The sequence below is a fragment of the Phlebotomus papatasi genome, chromosome 2 (assembly GCF_024763615.1).
Source record: "Phlebotomus papatasi isolate M1 chromosome 2, Ppap_2.1, whole genome shotgun sequence".
Classification (NCBI taxonomy): Eukaryota; Metazoa; Arthropoda; class Insecta; order Diptera; family Psychodidae; genus Phlebotomus; species Phlebotomus papatasi.
Genome location: NC_077223.1, coordinates 59,722,593 through 59,746,276, shown reverse-complemented (window position 1 = coordinate 59,746,276; position 23,684 = coordinate 59,722,593). Strand labels below are relative to the sequence as shown.

Genomic DNA, 23,684 nt, shown 5'->3' with positions numbered 1-23,684 from the left:
TAAGGGGGGAGTCTGAATTAAAATGCCATAAACTACTTGTTTTTTGATTTGTTTTTTTTTATGAAGGAAGTGTAACGACTAAGCTTCATGAAATATCTAAAAAATATGAAATAAATAAAAAATCACAATATGATGAATTTAATGAGTGCGTTACTAGAGTGCCTGGTCGCAGCAGTTCTTAATTGGCAATAAATGGGTAGCTAGCAATTTTTGCGTGAATGTAAAAGTCTAAAAAAAAATAAATTTTTACAAATGTACTTCATAGTTAAATCAAGAGAAATGGAAAAAATCGTAAAATCGGAATTTTTTAATCGTTTAATAAATGCATACTTTGGGATAAAATATTGACTTAACCTGCTGTATAAAATATTTAAAAAAAAAAGACCATTCTGGTTAAGTTAGAAGAGAATATAATTCTGAAGAGAATTTATCTTAATTCGTTTTATTTGGTGAATAATGTTTTATGGAGTCCCGTTCAAAATCCCGAACGCCAAAATCCCGAATTCTTAAGAGTGTCACAGCTACTCCCATGATTGTATCCGCGCTTGCTGGGGGCAAAGGGAAATCCTATGTCTTATAGGAAGTTATTCTAAACATTTTCCTCCATATAATTTCATCCCTTTCAGGATTTTGAAAATTCGGGATTTTGCCTTTCGGGATTTTGGTCCTTTCGAGATTTTGGCCTTTTCGGGATTTTGGCATTCGGGATTTTGGCATTCGGGATTTTGGCCTTTGGGATTTTGGCTGCCACCTGTTTTATGCTATCATTCATGCAAATTCGACAAATTCGTAAAGTTAGTTAAGAAATAGTTAAAACGCACTTCAAAGTTTTTCAAATCTGGTACTTCATTTCCGTTTCTTCCTTTGAAAATACTTCGAATTGGCTTCTGATATTTTTGGCATATATTCTGAGATAATTTATCTAAAATCGATTTTATTTTACTTTGAAATTCAGGTTCTCTCTTATTCTCTATTTGCAATTAGTTGAAGAAATTTATCAAATACCTCTTAATGCAATTGTGCTAAAGTTTGAATTGGAAACAACATGTAGTTGAAAATGAGAAACTGACAAATTTCTGAGATTTAAGACATTTTGTTAGCATCTCATTACAACTTGTAGTTCACTGTTATTTAGTAACTTAACTTCCCAAGTATATACTTCTGACTGTCGAGATGAATAATTCTCTTGTATATTTCATCACATACAGAGAGGATATAAGCTTCTATTTATTTTCCTGTTGTTCATAGAAACTGCTTTAGCAGTAAATAGATTTAAAGACAACGAATTACTGTTTTATTTTCAATATATCGTCGGTTGCATCGAGTGTTGTCATATCTGTATTTGTATTGTTTTTGCATTTGGTGCAAATGACGATATAAACGTCACGTCTTGTATCAAATAATGACGGTATAGAAATGAAGATATACAACAACAGGCAATAAAACCGGTTGTATATTACTGGGGTATATAAAAAAAATATGTATCACTATATAGAATTCATTAGATATGGAAAGCATACTAATAGCGGTATAAGAACACTTGACTTGAATGACATATTATTGTCGAACATGGAAATTTAATTAACCCTAAACGCAAAATCGGTAGTGAACCGGTTCAGTACTGATAAGTAATTTTTATCCGAAATTCAAGATATTCTGGAAAATGTTTTGAGTAATTTATAAATCGGTTAAAATCGGTTGTGAATAGAGAATGAACCGGTTATGCGATAAGTAATTTTTGTCTGAAAATAAATTTTATTGGGTACAAAAAACTGGGGTACCACCGAACACTTTTGAAAGCTGCATTTTTGACTAAATTTCCCAAGAAAACTATGAATTTTATAAAAATATTGCTTAGCTCAGGGAGGCGTCACGCAGTACAAATATATTTGAAATTCTGGTATTGGCGCTATTTTTGAGACAGCGCCATAAATTGCGGCTAGTCTGCGAAACTGAAATTTCGCGTCAATGGGAGCAAGCAAGAAACGTCAGTTGGAGTCTTGCGCGAAAATGTTTGCGAATCTGTTTTTAATAATATCGTGCAAATTTAGTGAAAAAACAATAAGGTGCGTGCCGTGGATGCAATGATGGACTGTCTGGAGGAATACTGCAGGAGGAAATTTAGAAACAATCCCTTAAAATTGTCTTTCTACAGGTGAGTGTTTGAAGGTGGTGGGAGTCTCATTTAAAGTTGTTACACGCACGTTTTCTTTACTTTGGCTAAGCAATTTATGTACTATAAGGAAGCCAATTTCATAATCCATGCGTCTGTGATTTCAAACTGCGTGTAACAACTCGATTTTACGCATTTTTTGGCTAAAATGTGAATGCATCTCTTTGTGGTGAAAAATGAGAACGTTTGACCAGTGGCGTAGAAGGGCGCTTTAGCAAAATTCATTTAAAAATTTCTACTGTCTTTTCCTTTCGATTAAACTTAATTAAAATGAGTAGTGTAACTTATATATACTAAAATTTTATTATATTTACAGTTTCCGATCTGATTAAATTTCAGAAAGTGTGGAAGCACCACTTGGAAATTGAAGGAAATATCTTAAAAAGCAACCGTATGCGATTTTGCAGTTTGAGGAAAAGATTTTGATCCGCAAAAGCATGGCAAGAAAATGAAAAATATTTTAAAAAGGGGGCCGTTCCAAAGGTAAGAATTGCAATAATTAATAAATTGTATTGAGTTGAGATATTTATTAGTAAAATGTAATCATTGTTGTGTCTCGTATTAAAAGAATCTGCTAAGTCGCTTGCAGAACGTCTAGGAACGCATTTCCTTCAATATCTACTTGTTTCGTACTTTTGGAGTTTTTGGGCAATTGCACTATTTTACTATTCTATTAATTCTTCTATTTTAATTGCTCGAAATTAAAGAGAATAATATCTATAATCCAATGATTTTTAATAGTTTAGGAGCTCAAATGGTATGAGATAGTAAGTTTCAGTTCCAAAACATTCTCAAGATACCCACATCGTGAGCATACAATGGTTCATATTACAGCTCAAGCAAAATATTAAAAAAAAACACTTCAAGATATTCTCAAAATGCGTACAGCTTAATCCTTTTGACGACGAGACATTTTTTACGGACCGAAAATCAACAATAAAAATTTAACCGATAAACAAAATCAATGAAACATCTTACATCTGACTTTAAACAGAATCTGATTCAGTGCATTTTTGAGCGATAGGGTCAAAAAGCCCTAAAAATTAAATCAATTTTCTGACAATACCAATGAATAATAATTTTCAATCTAATGAAAAATATTATGTATGAGCTGTATGAATATTGTAGTTTGTTTTTCGAAAAGGTTTTGCCTAAAAAAATTAGAAGTATAAAAAATAATAAAATCATTTTTCTATATCAGAATCTAAAAATTCGTCATTTTTGAGCTTAAATATTTAATAAGTACTCCCTCCGTCCAAAAAAAACGTACGTTTGAGAAAAATTCTTATCCCAAAAAAAGTCGTGCGTTTGGAAGGAAATCACTATGAAGAGACGGCGTTAAGTAAAAATTTTGTTTATTGTAAATATCTTATGTACATACTATTCTACATCTTCACAGGTAATATGGAGGTCCACCCACGATGGTAAGATAAGAAAAGGAAGTTATTAAGACTTTTTTATTTTGAATATCTTCAGTAAAATTTAAGTGCCAAATGATTAGAGATGGAGACTCAGGACCTTCGGACCCTCCCATAAGTCGATCCTGGGTCCAGTAACATGCCCCTCATATCCCCCCCAGCCCTCTCCTTCCCCTCAGCAGTTATGTTATTTTTGGGATTACTCGAAAACACATCGTGTGATTTTTCCAGGGGAACGGGAGGAGCGAAAGAAAGGTAGAGGCATATTAATAATCCTCAAGTTAACTTACGGGGGGTGGGGGGTCGTTCGAAGACACCAAGCCTATATCTCAAACCATTTAACACCCAGATTACAGAACGTAGAGAAAAAAGAAAGATTAGTTTTGTTTTGCTTTTTTTGTGAGAGGCATTGTTGTGGTATAACGAAAAGAACTATCAAATAGTGATTCCAACAATGGTTAACCGGTTTCAAAAAAAAAAAAAAAAAAAACAGTTAACAGCCCTATCTTGAAGGCGGTTTTAAAACCGGTTTTTAGAGAAGAAACCGCTTTAAAACCATCTTTTTACAAAAATTTTAATATTTCTCTGAAGCTTAAATTTATTTCTTGAAAACCAAGATACACTGCATGTTAAAAACCATGTTAAAAACCAGCTTCCATTTGAAATGTGCAAAAAAATCGTATAACGAGAAGCCCCACCTTGTCCTACTGAGAAAACATTTGCAAAAGATTTAGTACAATCTTGTAAAAAAAGAAAATTGTGAAAAAAAGATATCTTTAAGATAGCAATTCCGTATCTTACCATCGTGGGTGGACCTCAATATTTTCACTGAAATATTTACTATTTACAATAATATTTACTTTTAAAATATTTACTACACAGTAAAAAAATTTACAACCACTATCGTTGGTAATTTTTGCACGAGCATTATGGTTGTGAGGTTTGTGTATTGGCAATATTGTGTATTGTCAATTTTATAAAATGGCTTCCCGTCTACATATAATTTTGATTGTAGAGCAATTTTATTCGGTTTATGTGTATTATCTGTGAAAAGTCTCTATATTAAACAAAGAAAAAGGAGAAAAAAGGAAAAAAAGACATGAAGAGGGTCTGAGACTTGAGCCCATAACCTTTGCGTTGATAGTCTCGCGTTTTCCGGCTGCGCCACGAACTTCTTTACTTCTCTTAAGCAAATGGCCAAGAGTTGCATCGTCAATTTTTCTAATTTAAATGATGCTTCCTCTGTTTTCTGTTATTACATAATTATTCTTCATTTTTTACGACTGAGGCATATTTTAAGAATCCAATAAATGATTCTAGAAGACCATTAGACAGTTAGAAATGCGAAAAATGACTAAAATCTTAGAAAAATTGCAATAGTAAACAATTAAATTTTGACAGTTCTCACACAAATTTTCCAATACACAAATTTCATTACACAAACTTAATTTTACTAGCATTATGTTAGTATCTTACTACAAATATGATAGTAATTTTACAATTTATAACCAAAATGCTTGTGACATTACACAACTTTTCCCATACACAACCTTATTTCTCACACAATTTTTTACTGTGTATTAACAATAATATTCCGTAAAAGCATTTCTTCATCCCCAACTTTTTTTCAAACTTACGACTTTTTTGGGACGGAAGGAGTAGCACACAGCTGGAGATTCAATCGTAAAACGGTAAATGCGCTTGAAATCATGCACAGTTCAGTCAAAAACGGTATATGCGCTTAAAATCACCCACAGTTTAATCATAAAACGGTAAATGCGCTTAAAATAATGCACAGCTCAATCATAAAACGGTAAATGCGCTTAAAATCACCGACTGCTCAATCGTAAAACGACTAAGAATGCACTTAAAATCACGCGCAGCTCAATCATAAACGGTTTTAAAAGTAATCTTGACCGTTTATGATGAGCTGCGCGTGATTTTAAGCGAATTTACCGTTTTATGATTGAACTGTGCGTGATTTTAATCGCTTTTACCGTTTTATGATTGAACTGTGCGTGATTTTAAGTACATTAACCGTTTTATGATTGAGCTGTGCATGATTTTAAGCGCATTATCCGTTTTATGATTGAACTGTGCATGATTTTAAGCGCATTTACCGTTTTATGATTGAACTATGCGTGATTTTAAGCGCATTTACCGTTTTATGATTGAACTGTGCGTGATTTTAAGCGCATTTACCGTTTTATGATAAAGCTGTGCGTGATTTTTAGCGCATTTACCGTTTTATGATAGAGCTGTGTAATTCAGCATAATTTTAACCGCTTTGTGATTGAACTGTCTGTGTTTGCAAAGCAATCTTAAACGTTTTATACTTCATCTGTGCGTATTTTAAGCACAATTTTGACGAAATTAATTTAATTTTAGTGACATAACATGCTCAATTTTAACCCTTTCTAGTTGGGGTGAGGGGGATCGGGGCGCCTTATGTTCAGTATTGATCGAAAGTTCGTAGGTCCAGTTATAACATACTAAAATTTGAGATCGATCGATGCCATAGGGGCTGTGTTATTCAAAAAAAAAAATTGGGAGTGTTTCGAAATGGCGGCAGGAGGGGGTGGGGGTGGATCTGACATCACCTACTTCTAGCCGCCCATCGACATTTAACCTCTGCCGAAAACCGCTTGTCGATATCTCTTTCCGTTCTCTCTCCAGAAGTGTTTATACTACGGACGGACGAGACGTCCACGAAAATCGATTTTTGCCGCATATGATATTCGTGATCTATGAGCGTCAACACGTGTAAATCCAAATTTGGGCCCGATCTGACGAGGTTGGATTTCACCTGTGACCACAAAAGCTGAGATTGTAAAGAATCTCAGCTAAAAAATTAAAAAATGTTTTTTAAAAAATCCTAAAAGTCGGGTCGGATAAATATTTAAGTAATACATGATATGCGCTAAAAATCGATTTTCGTGGACGTCTCGTTTCGTCCCGTCCGTCCTTACATCGTATTACCACTCCTAGATAGAGAATTGTGAGAGACATCTATAAGCTGTTTCTAGCAAGGGTTAAATGTCGATGGGCGGCTATAGAAGTATGTGATATCAGACCTACCCCTACCACCCCCGTCCAGTCTGAAGCTATCTCGATGAAATTTTAGTATATTGTATATGTGATAGAGACTTTTATAACGATGGTTGGCATCCGTCCCCACTCAACTCTACCATACCGCGATTATCTAAATTGAAAGGACTCTATATTTAACGTTTATTAACCAATTTTAATGAATTTTCTTTTTTTTTATTGTTCTTCGACAGACATTAAATTCTATAACAGGAATTAGTTCTCCATTGATAAATCAGACCAGAGTCAGTGAGAAGAACTGTACAGACTGTATACTCAAATTTGCTTGACATAACCATGGAACTAGAATGCTTCGTGAACAACTGAAAAAAGGAAGCAGGATGAAGACCGTTATTGGAAAGTGTGTGAGATGAACAAATTATCACCATGGGGAGATTATAATCATAGATGCGCAGAAGCATACACATTAAGAAAAAAAGAGACATTAAGTTCGAATGATGTGTCAAGATCGTCAAGATTGATGAATTTCTAAAAGGACAGCACAACAAAAACACATTCCTTACACAGGCAGAACAGTTGAATTAATTTTTCGGTCATTCATAATATGAGAATAAATTAATAAAATTTAAAATTACTAGATAAAATTAATTTATAAATAATAAATTGAATGTATATAGCACGTATATTGCTTAGTACAAAAAAGTTTTAGAATAGCACTGCAGTTTAATTGAGATTTAATTTTGTCATATTTGAAAAAAAAATTATTATAATACATCAACTGGCTAACCTCACAAATTAACTTTCATAATTCTTTGAGATTTTTCCAATATTATCTTTCTGTGCTTTTAGTTCTTAGCTATCTGCAGATTTAAACTCAAAACATCGCAATGGTGTTGTCAAACGTATATGTTTTTTATCGTATTTTGAAAAGTGATGATGTTAAATAATTTTTTTTTCAAAAACCATTAATGTTAAATAGAAATTTGTAAATTTTAACTTTCTTTAATATTTTGAAGTTAGCGAAATACATGCCTTTGATAAATTGTATGATTTCGCTACATATCTAATTGCTTTCAAGTTACTATTTTTTTAAGTTAACGTGTATAGCAATTCGCTGTAATTTATATAAATAAAGTTTTGAATTAAAATAAGTTCACCTCTTTTCTTTATAGTTTGTATGTACATTACAATTATGTAGCAGTAATCATGAAAATTAATCACTAAATTACTAGCTTTGTCCCAAAAAAGTCGTACGCTTGGGAAAAATTTACTGAATAAGAAATGATTTTTGTAATTTTTTTGTTATTGGTAACAATCTTAAATATACTTTCATTCCAGAAAAAAGTGTAATTTATAACCTACGCCACTGTGTTTTCGTTAAATGAAATTATTCAAAAATTATGTGTCGCTCCTGGCGACATCTGTTACTTATTCTGAGTGGCACGAAATGTAAACAGCGACACTTTTTAGAGCTCCGTGTCTACCCCCTGGCTTAGTTCATGTTATAGCCTCGTGCACAGGCTGCATATTAATGCATATAAGAATGATGTAAAGCAATTCAATTTACCAGAAAAAGGAAAATTCTTTCACCATGCGTTTTTCGCTTTTTTCAACCACCAGGGGTACCACCAAACACTTTTTGGAGCACCAGTAAACACCTCTTTTTCTCATCTATTGAAGTTATTTTGGGCATTTGTCACAGGTCTTAATTATAAAGAAGGTATTAAAAATGTGAATAATTCCAAAAAGAAACAACACTGCAACATTTAGAATAAATGACTAAAAAAGCAGAAAACTAAAGCAATGCACAACAAAAAAAATTCCATTGACTTCTAGTCATTTTGACAACAATAGACTTCTTTTTGGTAAACAGCGCCACTAAAACGTGGTGAAAATTTTACCTAAAGTTGAAATTGTTGAAAAGATTCTCATTTCTAAACTACTTGTACCTGGGTAAGCATCCATATAGTATCTATGATTTTATATAAGCCTCATTCTCTAAAATCTTATACCTATTTTAAAACTCGCAGAGTTTGGTGGTACCCCTGTTTGGTGGTGCCCCAGTTTCCCCTACTCTTAATGCTATTTTGGCCAATCTTTGGAGTGATTTTTGAAACGGTTCAAATCAGTTGAGAACCGGTAAAAGGTACATGATTCGAAAGTACTTTTAAGGTATAGCATTTAAGTTACGAGTTCGAACACTTTGTAATGCCTGGAACGCTTTTATTGAACAAAATTCTGATTGTCCCTACTTAAGTTGCGCGTGAGTGATTATAATATGTTTAAAAAAATATAGGATAAAATGAGGTAATTTGGAACCATTTACAATTTGGGATATTTGAGATTTTCTCACTGTTTTAGAGATTCAAAAGGAAGAAAAGCTGTTCCATTTCTTCTTAATCATCTTTTTCTTCTATTTCGCGGTCTTTGTTTTCTCTTAGCTCATATGAATCAATGAGAAAATCTCAAATGTTCCAAATTTTAAATGGTTCTAAATTACCTCATTTTACCCTACTTACAAAAAAAAAGTCACCCAGCAAATGTGATATTAGATCGGACAGTTAATTATCATAGGTAGAATATTCATGCTCGTCTTTCGAATTTACTAGTATTGTACTATCCTCTTTTATATTTTACCTCAAGCCTCTCTTAGATTCCAATATCCGATCCGGATAGTAGACTTTAGAAGGCAGATTAGTTTTTACTAGACGGATAGTAAATTTTAGTAGTTGAATAGTAATTTTTTTTAGTTGGATATTAGAACGAAAAATCTTGTTAATGTTTTTTTCTATCCTTCCACTTAAATTATAAGAACTGATATCCGAATATTAGAATCCAGGGGAGATTGATATCAAATCTACAGGAGAATAGATTCCACCATCCGGCTATTAGCATTTACTATATCCTTTTATGACCGTTAATTTTAAAATTTCAATTAGGTTCTAAAGGAAATTGTCCATGAAGGATAATATTTTCTACTTTTTTTTGAGGCAGTAAAATCTTAGGACTCGATTTGTGGAAAAACCATCCAAAATTTTTCTGGTTTACAATAGATTTAAAAAAAAAACTTAAAATCTTATTTGCTGAAACATTTAATTGCATCAGAGAGCGATGTAAGACTTCTACGCCCTGTTCAATAAAATCTTTAGCGATTATTCAAAGTACGATTTATTTAAGATTTAACCATTCGCAGTTAAACGAAATATCTGCTTATGTCCCCCCCACCCTTGGCCAAAATAAAAACCGTTTTGATTTGATTTTCTGGATTAAAACAAAAACAACTGAGATAAGGGCGTCTTGTTATTTTAGCTGAGATTTTTCATTCAATGTTCTTCAAGGGAAAATCGGGTTTTTCAATTAGCCCAGGAAGGCTAAAGAGGCAATTTTAGAAATTCCAGAAATCGTTTTAACATTTCCACCTAAAAACTTTCCCTCCAATCCTCTGGTACTCAGAACTCCAAGTGGGTGAAAATGGAATGCTTTCGGGGTTGAATGTGAGTAAATTGTGTGCATCGTAGAGGGAGGTGGAAAGTTGATGCTATTTGTGGATGAAAATTCAGCGTCAAAGTGGATGCAATTGGGGTATGAGTTAATGTTACATCAAACTTTAACAACTAAATATAGTTTTGGGGTATATACTCTAGGGCAATACGGAAGAGTGAAATAGAATTAGGCGAGAAAATGTGTACAGAGTGCGAAGGAAAAAAAATACTACTGGACACAAACTTTTCTCCAAAACTCTTTTAGTTCAACGATTGCCAGTTTTCCTGTTCTCTTTCTGCATTTAAACTCAATCTATGCAACCAAACGAGCTTTAGGGATGGATGGTGGAAAAAAATACTCTTGTCGTTTAGCCTTTGGACAACTCACTTTGTCCATCCCATCCCATTTCTCTGCCCTAACTACCGAACTCGCTAAGTACAGCAGAGCAATTTAGCACACAGCATAGTGACTGATTAAATATCAAACGGGTAAAATCGACACGGCACATTGTGAATCGAGAGGATTTTGATGAAAAGTCCTATGCTGTTAAATTGAATTTGTATGTGACAACGTCTGCCTGGAACAATCATTGGAAACTATTTCACTAACTGCGAGCAATTGTTTGAACTCTGATGGGGCGATAAAAATGTTGTAAAAAAAACCTGCGGAAATGTGAAGCGACACTCTAGCACTTCACATATAGTTAGTATTACTAATATGCCTAAATCAGCTTATGGTAGGTGAGAATCTCAACAAGTGTTGAAATTCTGCTATTTTGTTGTATTAGTGTTGTTTATTGCGGGATATTTCAGTAAAATTTTTAGAAATAAAAATTATTTTCACATAGAAACCAAAAAAATTGATAAAATCGTACATCGAACGGTCAAGCCACTAATAAATTGAATTTTTATATGGAACTATTTGAAACCAACTCATAAATGGATCTCGGATTCAAGTCCCAGTGCTATGAGGGAAAATATATTTAAACAAAATTCTAGTATATTTATCCCCCCCACACAGTTCCCGATCTTATAATACGAAAGAACTTCTCACTTTTAAGATATTTCGTGTAACGATCGCGAATGGAAAAAAATCCCATATAAAGGAGAATGGTCAAAACTATATGGGCGCTGGTCCCGGAATCGCCACAAACGAGAGTAGGCGCATTTTGTAGGTACTGATATAAGATTAAAAAATTGCCGGGACCCAGGACGATAAACTCTGGGAGTCCTTGTAAAAATGCCTTTATCCTTTCGATAAATCGCTGTTTTGACAACGAATTACGCAAGAACGGCTAAAGTGATCTTGATGAAATTCGGTATAGGGTCACTGTATGACTTAAAGTTTTTATCCATGCATACCACCCCCTCCCCCCACTCTCCATTCTGATAGCCCCCATACAAAATGGGGGCACTTTACCTTATAACTTCTTTCTAAGAGGAGGTAGAAAGCTGAAATTCGACAAGGGAACAAAGCTTAGGGAAGACTTTTAAACCATGTATAATATCTCCCTCCTCTGTCCCCCTTTCTGGTAGCCCTCATATAAAATGAGAGCATTTCACTTTATAACTCCTTTCCGACAAAAGATAGAAAGTTGAAATACAGCATGGTAACAAGGCTTAAAGAAGACTTTTTAACCATATTGCCCAAACTCTTCGTCCATCACCCCTTCTGGTAGCCCCCATACAAAATAAGACTATTTTACCTTATAACTCCTTTCTAAGAGGAGGAAGAAAGCTGTAATTCGACTAGATGTCTATAAATGCATATAAAATCTAGAAAATTATTGTTAACGTTATTAGTTATTCATTTTTTTTCTTTCTTTTACAAACAAACTACTTCTTCTCAGAAAAGAGGTCAAAATGTTCTCATTTTGTATAGGTTTACTAGAAGGGGTGGTGGAGGAGGGGATTAACATGCATGGTTGAAGTGTCTTCCATAAGCTTTGTTCCCTTGTTGAATATCAGCTTTCTACATCCTCTTAGAAAGGAGTTATAAGGTAAAGTGCCCCCATTTTGTATGAGGGCTACCAGAACGGAGGGTGGAGGGAGGGGGTGGTATGCATATATAAAAAGTTTAAAACATACACTGACCCTATACCGAATTTCATCAAAATCATTTTAGCGGTTCTTGTATAATTCGTAGTCAAAACAACAAATTTTCGGAAGGATAAAGGCCTTTTTTACAAGGACTCCCAGCATTTATCGTCCTGGGTCCCGGCGTTGTCTCAACCTTATATCAATATCTTCAAAATGCGTCTACTCTAATCTTTGTATGAAGATGAACCAGCGCCCATATACTTTTGATCATTCTTCATCATTGTAAAAAATAGTTTTTATGCTCTAGAACTGTTCCTCCATGGTTTAGAACATTGATCCCAGAACAAAAGTTGTTACCTATACTAATGTCTATCCAATGACATAGGTCCCGTTCGTGGCGATTCCGGGACCGGATTTGACCATTCTCCTTTAAGTGGAGGTTTAATAAGGTGGCTTAAACTCCGCGGGCCACTTGATAGGAGCTTCTTTTCGGTTTTTGGATCAGGAAAAACAGTAAGAAATCAAAACTTCCATACATTTTTCTTAACCATTTAAGGTTGAGTGGAATACCGGTATCCCAAAAGCAAAAACATTTTTTTCTGATTATTTAGAAGACAAAATAACTTTCTTTGGTATTTGGTATACCTATCGGTGCCTTACTCGTCCCTAAATGGTTAAACCGATTAAACTTATCGGAAATTCTAATCCAAAATTAATTTGTTATCATATTCACTAGAAGAAAAAAAGTACGAAAGAGAATGACAGATACATTCAATACGACCAAGAAACAAGGGAAGAATATTTTGAATTCATGAAATTTTCTCAATCCAGAAGACGTGGCAAAATCATGATCTTTTTAAGGATAATTCCTTAAAAAATATAGTGTCACCGGTGCCACTGGTAAATCTGAAGAAAAAGTCTTTTTTTTTAATACTTTCAAGAAAATGTAACTTTGAGTGACCATAGGAATTTTTTGGAACCTGTGTGACTCAATCGTTCTTAAAGGGTTAAGACGTTAAGAGTCGAGATATTAGGAACGTGTTATGATGTTTTTTTGATTCCACTAAACATTCCTTATAGCGTTGATCAGATAAGCTTTGAATTCCTTTGATCAACAATATCTCCAGTTTTGTGGAATCTACAGAACACCTGCACCACTTTTACGAAACATCCCGTCCATCTCTTAATGAGGATTCGAAAAAAGCTGTTAAAAACTCAAAATCGACAATCATTTTAACTTCAAAGCTATGAAGGTATAACTCATTGACTGGCTGGAAAATGTTCTCAGATATCTATAACATATCAGATATAAAATGCAAGTATGATTTTATTAGAGTTTGAGCCCGATCAAAAAACATGGAATTTTATGAAGCTCAATGTAACTGTTATTAGAAGTTTCCCCAGTTGCATAAAGGGTACACTTTTGTCCTACCATCCCATCTCAGGACGATTTATGTTTAAAAAAAAAACGGGACGATATACTCTAGAAAATTGACTATGAAGATTATTAATTTGTCAGACTATTGCAAAACGTAGAAATTCAAGGGATTTGGAACTTAAAACTCCTTTAAATAGAGTGCTGTTTACTCTATGTTTGTGCTGTCCAATTCTGCAGACAAATTGAATTTCACATTATGGAAATTATTTCAAAATATTTACTAATAATACAATCAGAAGCATTAACTTATTTAAATTTTATATAACTCCTAAATATCGAACGTTGTATCGAACTATAAAGAGGTTGAAAATGGCAAACCGTTGTATCTTGTCGAAATACCCAAAATTGTGACTCAAATGCTATACCTCAAAGGTACTTTCGCATCACTTACCCAGTTCTTTAAAGATCGGATTTATGAAAAAAAATATTTGTTTACCAGTTTGACGCTTTCGCAGATTTTTTTCACTGCAAAACTTTTTTTTAAGATCACGTTGTTTCAGGCCGATTTGAACATAAAATCACTAAAAAGATTGCCCGAAATATAGCATAATAAATTGAATTTCGGATAAAATTTTGTCATTGATTTATAATGCAGTAGGAGTAGGTTTACAATATAACTATAGACAATATCTTCAAGTTTTTCACCAAAATATTTCCAAAGACATTTAAAAAACTCCTATTGCATATTCCTTTCTTCAGAGTTTGTGTAAAAAAATATGTTTTTCTTTACGTTTTTGAATAAAAACAGACATTTACAACTTTTATGTCACTAATCTATCCAAGGAGATGGCCTAGTTCGACTTTCCGTCCTTTTGCGCACATATACGTAAATTAAAGTTTGACACACCTATAATTTTACGACTAACGAAGATTGCTCATAGAAAGACCATGCTAAGAAAGAGACTGACGAGAGAGAAAGGGAGTTAGAGCCCTGACTCAGGCTGATCCGTGAGAACATTTAGCTTGTACAATTTGGCAGTAAAGGGTTCGGTAGAAGAAATTCATGCAAAGGACATCCAATCGATGATCATTAGCGTTCCATATATGTATGTATGACGGTTTGGGATAAATCTTCGGGTAAAATATTTTTGGTAGGGTAAATTAAGCTAATTCAAAACCTGCTCCAAATGGAATCGTAATTGTTTTCATGATAAATACAGTAGTATTTATTATATTTATATATTTTCTATAACACAGTTTCATTATTTAGTTAATTTTGCTCCAAAACAGCGAAAATCCATTCATATTCACAAATTTTAATTTGTTAATTTCTCAGAAAAATGAAAAGTGTACCTGTTCACCATCGAATTTTTTATCGACTGACCTTGTTTTCCAATGAAAAACACAATGAGGTGACTGTCGTTTATTCGTTTTGTTTAACATTTATGTCATATTTATGGATAATTTTAGTTAAATTAAATGCTAATCTTTATTGTTAACGGTATGTGAAGTTTTCAAATGAAATAATTACCTATTTCGTAAACAAAAAGGGTTTTTCTGAAGTATCTGCAAATGCTTCAATAGGAAACCCCGGAAATATGATTTTTTTGGAGAAATTTTCTTATTGTTTTAGATGGAAAAGGAGAAAAGACCAGGAATAAGAACAAATCCTGTACTCAAGAGCAACTCAACAAGGTTTTGGAAGCCTTTCGTCGCGGTTTCACTTACACTGTTTGTCTCCAATTTGAAAATTTCCCTTGTCTCCAATTGGATTAATTTGTTTCCAATAGAAGCATTTTACACTCGCGTATTTTTCTTGTATTTAAGAAGTTTTCAAATTATATCTAAAGAACTTTCAGTAAACAGTGACATTCTAGAAGAGTCAAGGAGCAAATTTATGTAATTCTCTTCAGAAAAAATATGAACTGAATGTGTTGAATCTTCTGTCAAAGTTAAAGCGTCTGGAGATGGTTTTGAATTAGGACATGTACCCTGAGCAAATTAGAAAATTCAGTAAATAAAAATATCAATTTGTCAAGTAGAATTCCAATTTTGGTAAGTAAAATATCATAATGGTTCAAACCTTATTAAATTTTCCTTCGCCAATAATATTTCACTACTTATATCATTTTTCATTAATGTTAAAATATCTTGAAAAATACAAACAAAACAATGCCTTGTTTATAATATACAGATAGACCTTTGGAAACTGGGCTATTTCTTTATAGTCTGATGATCGCTTCAGTGAGTAGACATGGACTTAGAAAGACATGCACGCAAAAAGACCAGACGGAGAACTTGGTTGGAAAAGGGCAACGGATAATAGGTTTAAATCTCGTTCCTTTAATTATTAAGAATTACCACACGAGTTAATATTTCTCTGGTACGCGGGTTATTATTTCTGGCGGAAATATAATCAACAAATTTATATAATTTTATCGTCTAAAATGGTTGAAGGTAAAATAAAATTCTTTTTAATTTCCCCTTGCTAAAGCTTGCATAAAAATTTAACTGCTTTTAAAGTTTTAAGTCGAACACTGAACAAATTTGATTGTTTCTCACTAAATTTAATTTCTTGTGCTCATTTGTACAGTTCCTTTGACGATACATTATAATTTTGTTGTATAATCCATGAAATTTACTTTTATTGTGGCTTACATGAACTGGATGTGCCATATCCACCTCATCCATAAATTAAAGTCAATGGGAAGGGGAGGCTATTACTAAGCCTAAAATATTTCTTCGTAATACAAACGCAAGAGAATTGTAGAAAACACAATATTTTCACTTCAAGAAGAAAAGAGTCAGTAATAAAAAAATATTCAAGAACAAAAATTAAATTTTAGAAAAAGTACATAATATCAATCCATCGAAACCATTGCAATAAGGGTAATTTATAAAGCTTTTATTGAAAACTAAAATTCAAAACTGTTAAATTCTATAAACTTATCGATAAATAAGCATCTTTATAAATTCTTTTGTGTTGACTATATAATAATTATCTGTTTTGTTGTTTTTGAGTGTATAAATAACCTTTTAGAAAAAAAAATAACGACAAAAATGAAACAATTCTGCGGGACACGGTATTGTTTTGTAAACTTTTTTTCCATTCGAATTAAGAGGTGCTAAAAAACCAGTATAGAATGGGTTTAATCGGTCTATGTTTACCCCCTGGTGAAAAAATGTGTGGATTTCATCAAGCAAAAATTTCAAGTAATTGTTCTCCAGTTCCATTGTTCTCCCTCACAAATGCACAGCAGTACCCTTCTGCTCCCCTGTAGTCTCTCATATAAATCCGAGACGAAACATTGAGGGTGTATGAAATAAAACACTATAGTGAAATCCATTTTACTCAAAAATTCAACTCAGCACTCGAAAAGCTCTGCAAAAACTTTTTATGATATATAGAGGGTGGAATGCACAGAGAACTCTGTATGCATCAAATTGTATATGTGAATTTTATATATTACAATTTCGAGGAAATGTAGTTTTAATTTCGTTCCATGTCACAAGTGATTTTCTTTTCCGCCCTCCGTGTGCCCCATATGTAATTTTCTTTTTCTTTCCGCGAACTCAAATTCAATTGAGTATTACTTCATCTAACTCACTTTATGTACACATCGTGGTAGATTGTACGAGGCACGATTCAGCCAATTTTTCCTATATCTGTACAAGGCATAGCACTGAAGAGTTGAATGAAGTAGAAGGTTTTACAATTACACATAAATTAAATTTAATCTTCTGTCACCAGAGAGACAATAATTGTAGTTTATCTACTGGTTTTGAGAAAAAAAAAGTATTCTAATGTACTGGACACACTTGAGACTTAAGCCAAGAAACAGCTTATTAAGTTGGAAACTTAGGGCCTTGACAGACATGAGGATTAGCCGCGAGACAACAAAGAGTAATTATATTAGAAATAATGGTTAGAGTCGTCTCTCGCCTTGATTCGTAAGTGTGTCTAAGGCATTAGTCTCAGGAAAGTCCAATCACTATTTTGATTATAACCACGTTAATCCGTTTCTCAGCTTAAGTCGTAGATCTGTTCAGCACATAAAGCAATACAACCCATAGGAAATAGGCCTTACCGAAAAGCAAAATACGAATGTTAATCGAACACCTTTAATTACAGTTTATATCTGATAACTAAGCGTATCCAGGACACTCGTTTCATAGAGCAAGGGCCCTGTGATGCGTTTCATTTAGCCTATTATGGTAAAAAAATATTTTAAATGTTTATTTAAAGTTTTCATATTATTAACGGACTTCTAGAAAAAAAATAAACATTTTACTGACTTTTCACTTTAATTTATAAAGAATACGTGGGGCAAAATGTGACAAAAATCATACATTTATTAGTTTTTCACACGCTTTCATTGTCTTAAGATCTGAAAATTAATTCCTAAAGAAAATTTTTCATAGTAAAACTTTGACGAAGACATTTCGAAAGGAAATGCGTCTTTCATAAAATCATTAAAGAAAAAAGCTTCAAAAATATTCCAAGAATATTCCTAATAATTTTAAGAAACCTGACGGACACAAGAGGCGAACTGGATATTACTGAACTGAGCAAATAAAAATAATTGTAAGGAAAAATAGGGCAATAGTAAACACGGGGTAGTTATAAACAATGCGTTTTTCTTAATTATATATTAGACTTACGAGGACGAGACCTAGTGTGTCAACTAAAGGTTTCTTGACAAAGCATGTTCGAGAAACAAGTTAGACATAATTATTATAATAAATACTTTTTTTATTCTTGTTTTGGCGTAAGAGTTGCCGATAATGCGTAGATATTATTTATGTATTTCATATAAAAAAGTAATTGTTTTCCAAAAGCTGATCATTTTTCATCGACCAAAAGTTGCTTGACACATTTGGAAAAGTAATTCACGATGGTCAAATACGTGCTACCAAATTCCTTTAATGGTGTTATATTTTGTAGTTTCATTTTTGAGAGACGAATGGTGGGTTTTCACATTTCTAAAGCTTGCAATGGTCAATATTAAGTAAGCAAGTAAGTAAATAATAAGAAATAATGTATGATCATCGTGAAAAATCGCAAAAAATTAAAATATATGTATATATATAATATAACAGACCTCCTCTAATATTGAACTATTGAAAAGTTTTAATCTTAATAGAATTATTGGAAAAAATGTAAGAGGAAATGGACAGAAGAATATCTCTTCTGGATATTAGTTGTCTTTAATATTCTTTAAGACGTTCCCCAAGCTGTGCAAGCCATTTTGAAGAGGCGTCGATTTCGGGGCAGTCCTAGGACAAGGTGGCTGAATCAAATTCAGCATCTTGCCTTGGAAAGCCTTAAGATCGACTGCGAATGTTTTCCTAAAATGGCGGAGGATCGACAGACATGAGCTACTAAAACAGATGTCATTAACCCGCGGCCATAGGGATAAGCGGTTGAAAAGATGATCATGGTGATGATTATCTGAAGGCATTTCTAGAACTAATGCCCTTTCTATCAAGTATATAAGAATTTTGTTAATAATGTAAACAACCAGCCTGGATCTCTTTAAGTTGGAAGGATTGAGAGGGAATAGGCTCTCTTAAGGAATTAACACCGGAGCGGTTTAGAAGGAGCCCAGGACCTGATTTGAAAAGTAGCGTTTATAAACCAGGATTTTTTTTAAATATATACAATTCATTGGGAGTTAGTTTACATTACAGTAATACATAAATTTTCATACCGAATAATTCAACAATAATTTTAAAATATTTAATAATAATAATAATAATGCTGGCACAACATTCCATGAAGGAACAAGGCCTTCCCGCAAGGGGATTTCGAGACATGCATTTTCTTGTACGGAATGAGATTGTCAGTCCCATGCCCATGTAATCAAGTGCAGTGAAGCTCACTGGATGCAATTCGAACACCTTTAACGCCAGAAAAATTCCTAGTGATCTAAAGGGGATACGAACCCGGGACACTTGCATCATAGAGCGAGTACTCTACCACTTGACTCATTGAGTGTTAAAATATTTATATTAGTTTAAAAAGGTGCAAAAAAAAACTTAAGGAAAGAGATAGAGGATTAGCCAAAATTATTTGGTATTTGTGGTTATATTATTTTTGACTTAGGATTTTGTGGTATCAAAAAATATTGTTATCATCTGATTATCATGAAGATATACTTGTTAGTTTGTAATAAAGTATGCCATTTTTTTTTCCAGGTATACATTTTAGAATAAAAATGCTTTTTTCTAAGGATTGAGCATATTCAAAGTTGCATAATAAATATTTCTTAGGGTTCTGATATATAAAATTTTGGCATTTTATCTTTAATCTGTGTAGCCCTCAACTCTGATAACAATGCAAAAGTATCCTGAACATGATTCGTCTGCTTATGGAATTTTCTCCCAATTTTTCTTGTAGGATTTTACCAATTACACAGAATAGATGGAGAAGAAGAGTGAAGAACTGAATGTCTATTTGAACTTTTCAGATGGTTCACTATGGAGATAAATTGGAAGAGTGTCTGAATGAGTGGTTTGTTTAATTAGACACCATAGGATTAAATTAAAACTTCTTCTGCATACGAAATATCTTGGGATGAGATGAAGATGGAGATCAAGTCGAGGTAATGCTAAATTCTTGCCACTTACACCACAAGTTCTCAACTCCTCACGCTTAACATTGTAAGTGCTTATAATATCTTAATTAGATCTTGTATCTCATATATACAATACACCCCGCCTCCCCCAAAACTCTCACCCACATTCGGAGGCAGACACATCAATCTCTCAAGCTTTTTTGGGGAGGGTGAATGGAGAAATCCACTTACCCTGTCCATAGAACAAATTCCACATTGTCGCCCTGGCGGGAGCGCATCGCTTGCGTAGCCGATTCCAGGAGACTCCATGGACTATCACAGTTGTAATCACCGAAGCGACCCGGCACACTCCTCGACGATCCCTGATGGTGCTCACTGTACCAGCAACCTGCAAGTGAGTGTGGCAAATTAACTAGAACATTCACAAGAGCTATTTATCTGGCTCCAGCAAAATGACTAATGGACTCACTTCTCAGGACGTCGCCCTTTGTCGAGTATGCTGGATCGAAGTGCAGATCGGTTATGTGCCAAAAATAACCTGAAAAATATTATAAAAGATTTATCGATGGAACTTCTCATCACCTACCCAAGAATTTATTTTTTTATTAAAAGGCATGGGAAAAGACGGAAAATTGGAAACTTTCAGAAAACCTTTCTCTCTCTCGCTCTCCCTCTCCTGCTCTAGTTTCTCATTTTCCAAATCAATACTCAAAAATGATTAATTTGATAACAAATGTCAATAAGTAAGAAAATTGAGTAAACCGATTACTTAGTTCCAGATTCACTTTGTTATATCTCTATTAAATATGTTTAAAAAATATCCTGCTCATATCACAAATAATTTATTAAAATTGATCATACTATTTTAATGCAAATTATTTTAATTACAGAGTGTTAATATCCATGGGAAAATATAATTTATTTTTGTTTTTTTTTCTGGTAATTTCCGACGATTAATTCAATAGGTGTGGAAACCGGTGAGCGTCGGGTAAGAAGCAAAGAAAATTTTCAAATTCTTCCCAAAGCTTTCGGCTCGGACTCCAAGCCTTCCTCAGTGGTCAATTTTTAGTTTTTTCTTGCTTTGTCAAAGGGTCTTTTAGTTCACAGGGCATGAGATTTGGGGCACTGACTGCAGTTAATTTTCTACTTATTTTTAGCAATTTTTCTCTCTTTGTGTGTCTTTTTTAAGATTTCTTTGTGAGACTGGAAACACAAAGAAATCTTAAGAAAGACACACAAAGAGAGAAAAATTGCTAAAAATTAATAGAAAATTAACTGCAGTCAGTGCCCCAAATCTCATGCCCTGTGAACTAAAAAACTCTTTGACAAAGCAAGAAAAAACTAAAAATTGACCACTGAGGAAGGCTTGGAGTCCGAGCCGAAAGCTTTGGGAAGAATTTGAAAATTTTCTTTGCTTCTTCTTACCCGACGCTCACCGGTTTCCACACCTATAAATATTGTATAAATATCTCAAGTATCCCTCAATGTAAATTAATATAAAATAATATAAATACGTAATATAATTAATATAAATACGTTCTCTACAGCCTTTTAACCTTTGATCTTGAAAAATCGTTACTAGGAATGATTCAGTGGTATTTTCGTATGTGAAGGTACATAGGACGTCTGACTGGGTAGGGGGAGGCTTTGATGTTTCGCATACAAAAATGATGTCCAAGTTAAGTAATTTTTTCTGACTACAACACGAACCGTATCAATTCACCAACTATGCCAAAAAAACCTCTTACTTACTAGGTTCAAAATCCTATCTCACAAAATCCTGGGAAATCCTCACATTTTTCTCTAGAAGAAAATGAAAATTTAATGGCGATTTGTCCGATAGTTCAATCAAGTTTCTATTTTCGCATATAATTTACATCACTCAAAAACGTCCCATTTTCACCGTAAATTTTGCACCCGACATTAAAAGTTACACATCATTGTTTAGACGGAACTCTAGTCTATCTGATTAAATAGTTTATGTGAGGAATAATATCTTTTAATATTACTTTTATGAAGATTTGTAAAAGGCATAATTTTATACACTGAGGAATCCATTTTCTTTCTTTGATTTTCAAATTCCATGAAAATGTCACTTTGGCAACCCCAAAATGTATGTGGAAATTTGAAGATTATGTTGCATCGACGTCCGCAACACACAAGTGAGGTTATGTTAGAACATTAAAATTATAGTGTTGCCAGATTCACTATGCGATACATGATAATTCTTAATATCCGATCGATGAATATGGGTCAAGTTTGCGAATTTTTTTCCACCCACAAAAACGGCCTTCTTCATTCCAAGAGGTTTTTATACAAATTTAAACCCTAATAACCCCTCTACATCGTGTGATAGTAGTTTTCCAAAAAAAGTGATAAAAATTGTGCAAAATTGTACAAAATATTACACATTAAAATTACAGTTTTGCACCTGTTTTTAATTTTTGTTTCCTGAAACTAGGAAAAAAGAATTAGACACCCAATTTTTTCAGGAGAGGTGGGATTTAAGAGTAGCTATTAAAATATATAGCCATATGTGAGATTCATAAAGGAATACGGAAGAAATACGAAGTGTTTGATGGTAGCGTATATGCGAAACATCAAAGCTTCCCCCTACTCTCTAAAACATATCCAGAAATTAAAAAAAAATAGCCCGAGGCGTTTTCGAGCAATCCCAAAAAAACATGGTTTCGGACAGGAACAAAATGGACAAACAGTGTGACAGGTGTGACATAAAAAAAATCGAAACTTCAAATTTCTAAAATTCTACCAAAATATGACTCTTTAAGGGGTAGGACTCCATATAACTCAAAATCACGGAAATATATATATGCTGCTCTCTTTGTGGAGTTCAAGCAGTGAACGGCGAAGAAGTTGTTTACGAATTATATCACTAAAAATATTTTCATACAAGATACAAAGGATAGATGAATAAGTTAAAAGAGATGGCAAAGCGTCCCAGATTTGCGGAATGCTCGAACTCACGAGATACAGCTCACCGTGAATTAGCTTTTTGCATAATCTTTTGGAATAACTGATCTACTAGAGATCAAATTGATTCATAAATCAAAAAAGCATTTGAAAATCAAAAAATAGGTACTTAACCGTTTCATTACCGATGAAGACCGATGCAGCCGGGTTCTAATTTGCAATACTTTTCTAAAAAATCCAAATTTAACCAAAAAGAAGAATGAGCATTCCAAAGTATTTGACCTTCAATAATTCAAAATGGCGAATTTTCCGGTCATAGGTATGTTGGGCGAAATGTTCGCCAGGACCAGCTCTAAAACATATCCAAAAGTCATTGAAAAAGCTTGGACCAATTTTTTGCAAAATTGAAAAAACCTCATTTTTGACCTATTTTTGAGGGACAGGAAACATATGAAAGGGGTGGGGGAATAATAAAGAGGTTGGGTACGAGATAATGTCATTTGAGGAGGGGTCATCGAAGACCGTAAGTCGATATCTCTTACCGTTTAAGCTCCAGAACAGTGAGTAGTTGAAAAAAAAGTCGATTATATAACTGCTCTCTTTTTGTGTTCGAGCAGTAAAAAAAGAACGCCGCCA

General features: G+C 33.5%; 1 protein-coding gene and 1 long non-coding RNA gene across 10 annotated transcripts in view; one reads left to right on the top strand and one right to left on the bottom strand.

Annotated features, from left to right (window-relative positions):
• LOC129801930 (acid sphingomyelinase-like phosphodiesterase 3b) overlaps positions 1–23,684 on the bottom strand; it is a 176,543-nt gene that overhangs the window by 85,521 nt on the left and 67,338 nt on the right. For all 8 annotated transcript variants that reach the window (XM_055847416.1, XM_055847415.1, XM_055847417.1 and 5 more), the window contains exons 3-4: positions 20,587–20,655; positions 20,349–20,505 (exon numbers count right to left, since the gene is read on the bottom strand). In XM_055847416.1, coding sequence (XP_055703391.1) covers positions 20,349–20,505; positions 20,587–20,655 — 226 coding nt within the window. The remainder of the gene's footprint in view (positions 1–20,348; positions 20,506–20,586; positions 20,656–23,684) is intronic.
• On the top strand, positions 1,867–7,787 carry LOC129801937 (uncharacterized). 2 transcript variants are annotated; one of them, XR_008751745.1, is made up of 3 exons: positions 1,867–2,155; positions 2,513–2,656; positions 6,873–7,787. It is a non-coding gene; the product is annotated as an uncharacterized LOC129801937 (long non-coding RNA). The 2 variants fall into 2 exon arrangements; XR_008751744.1 differs by having other exon boundaries at positions 2,490–2,656.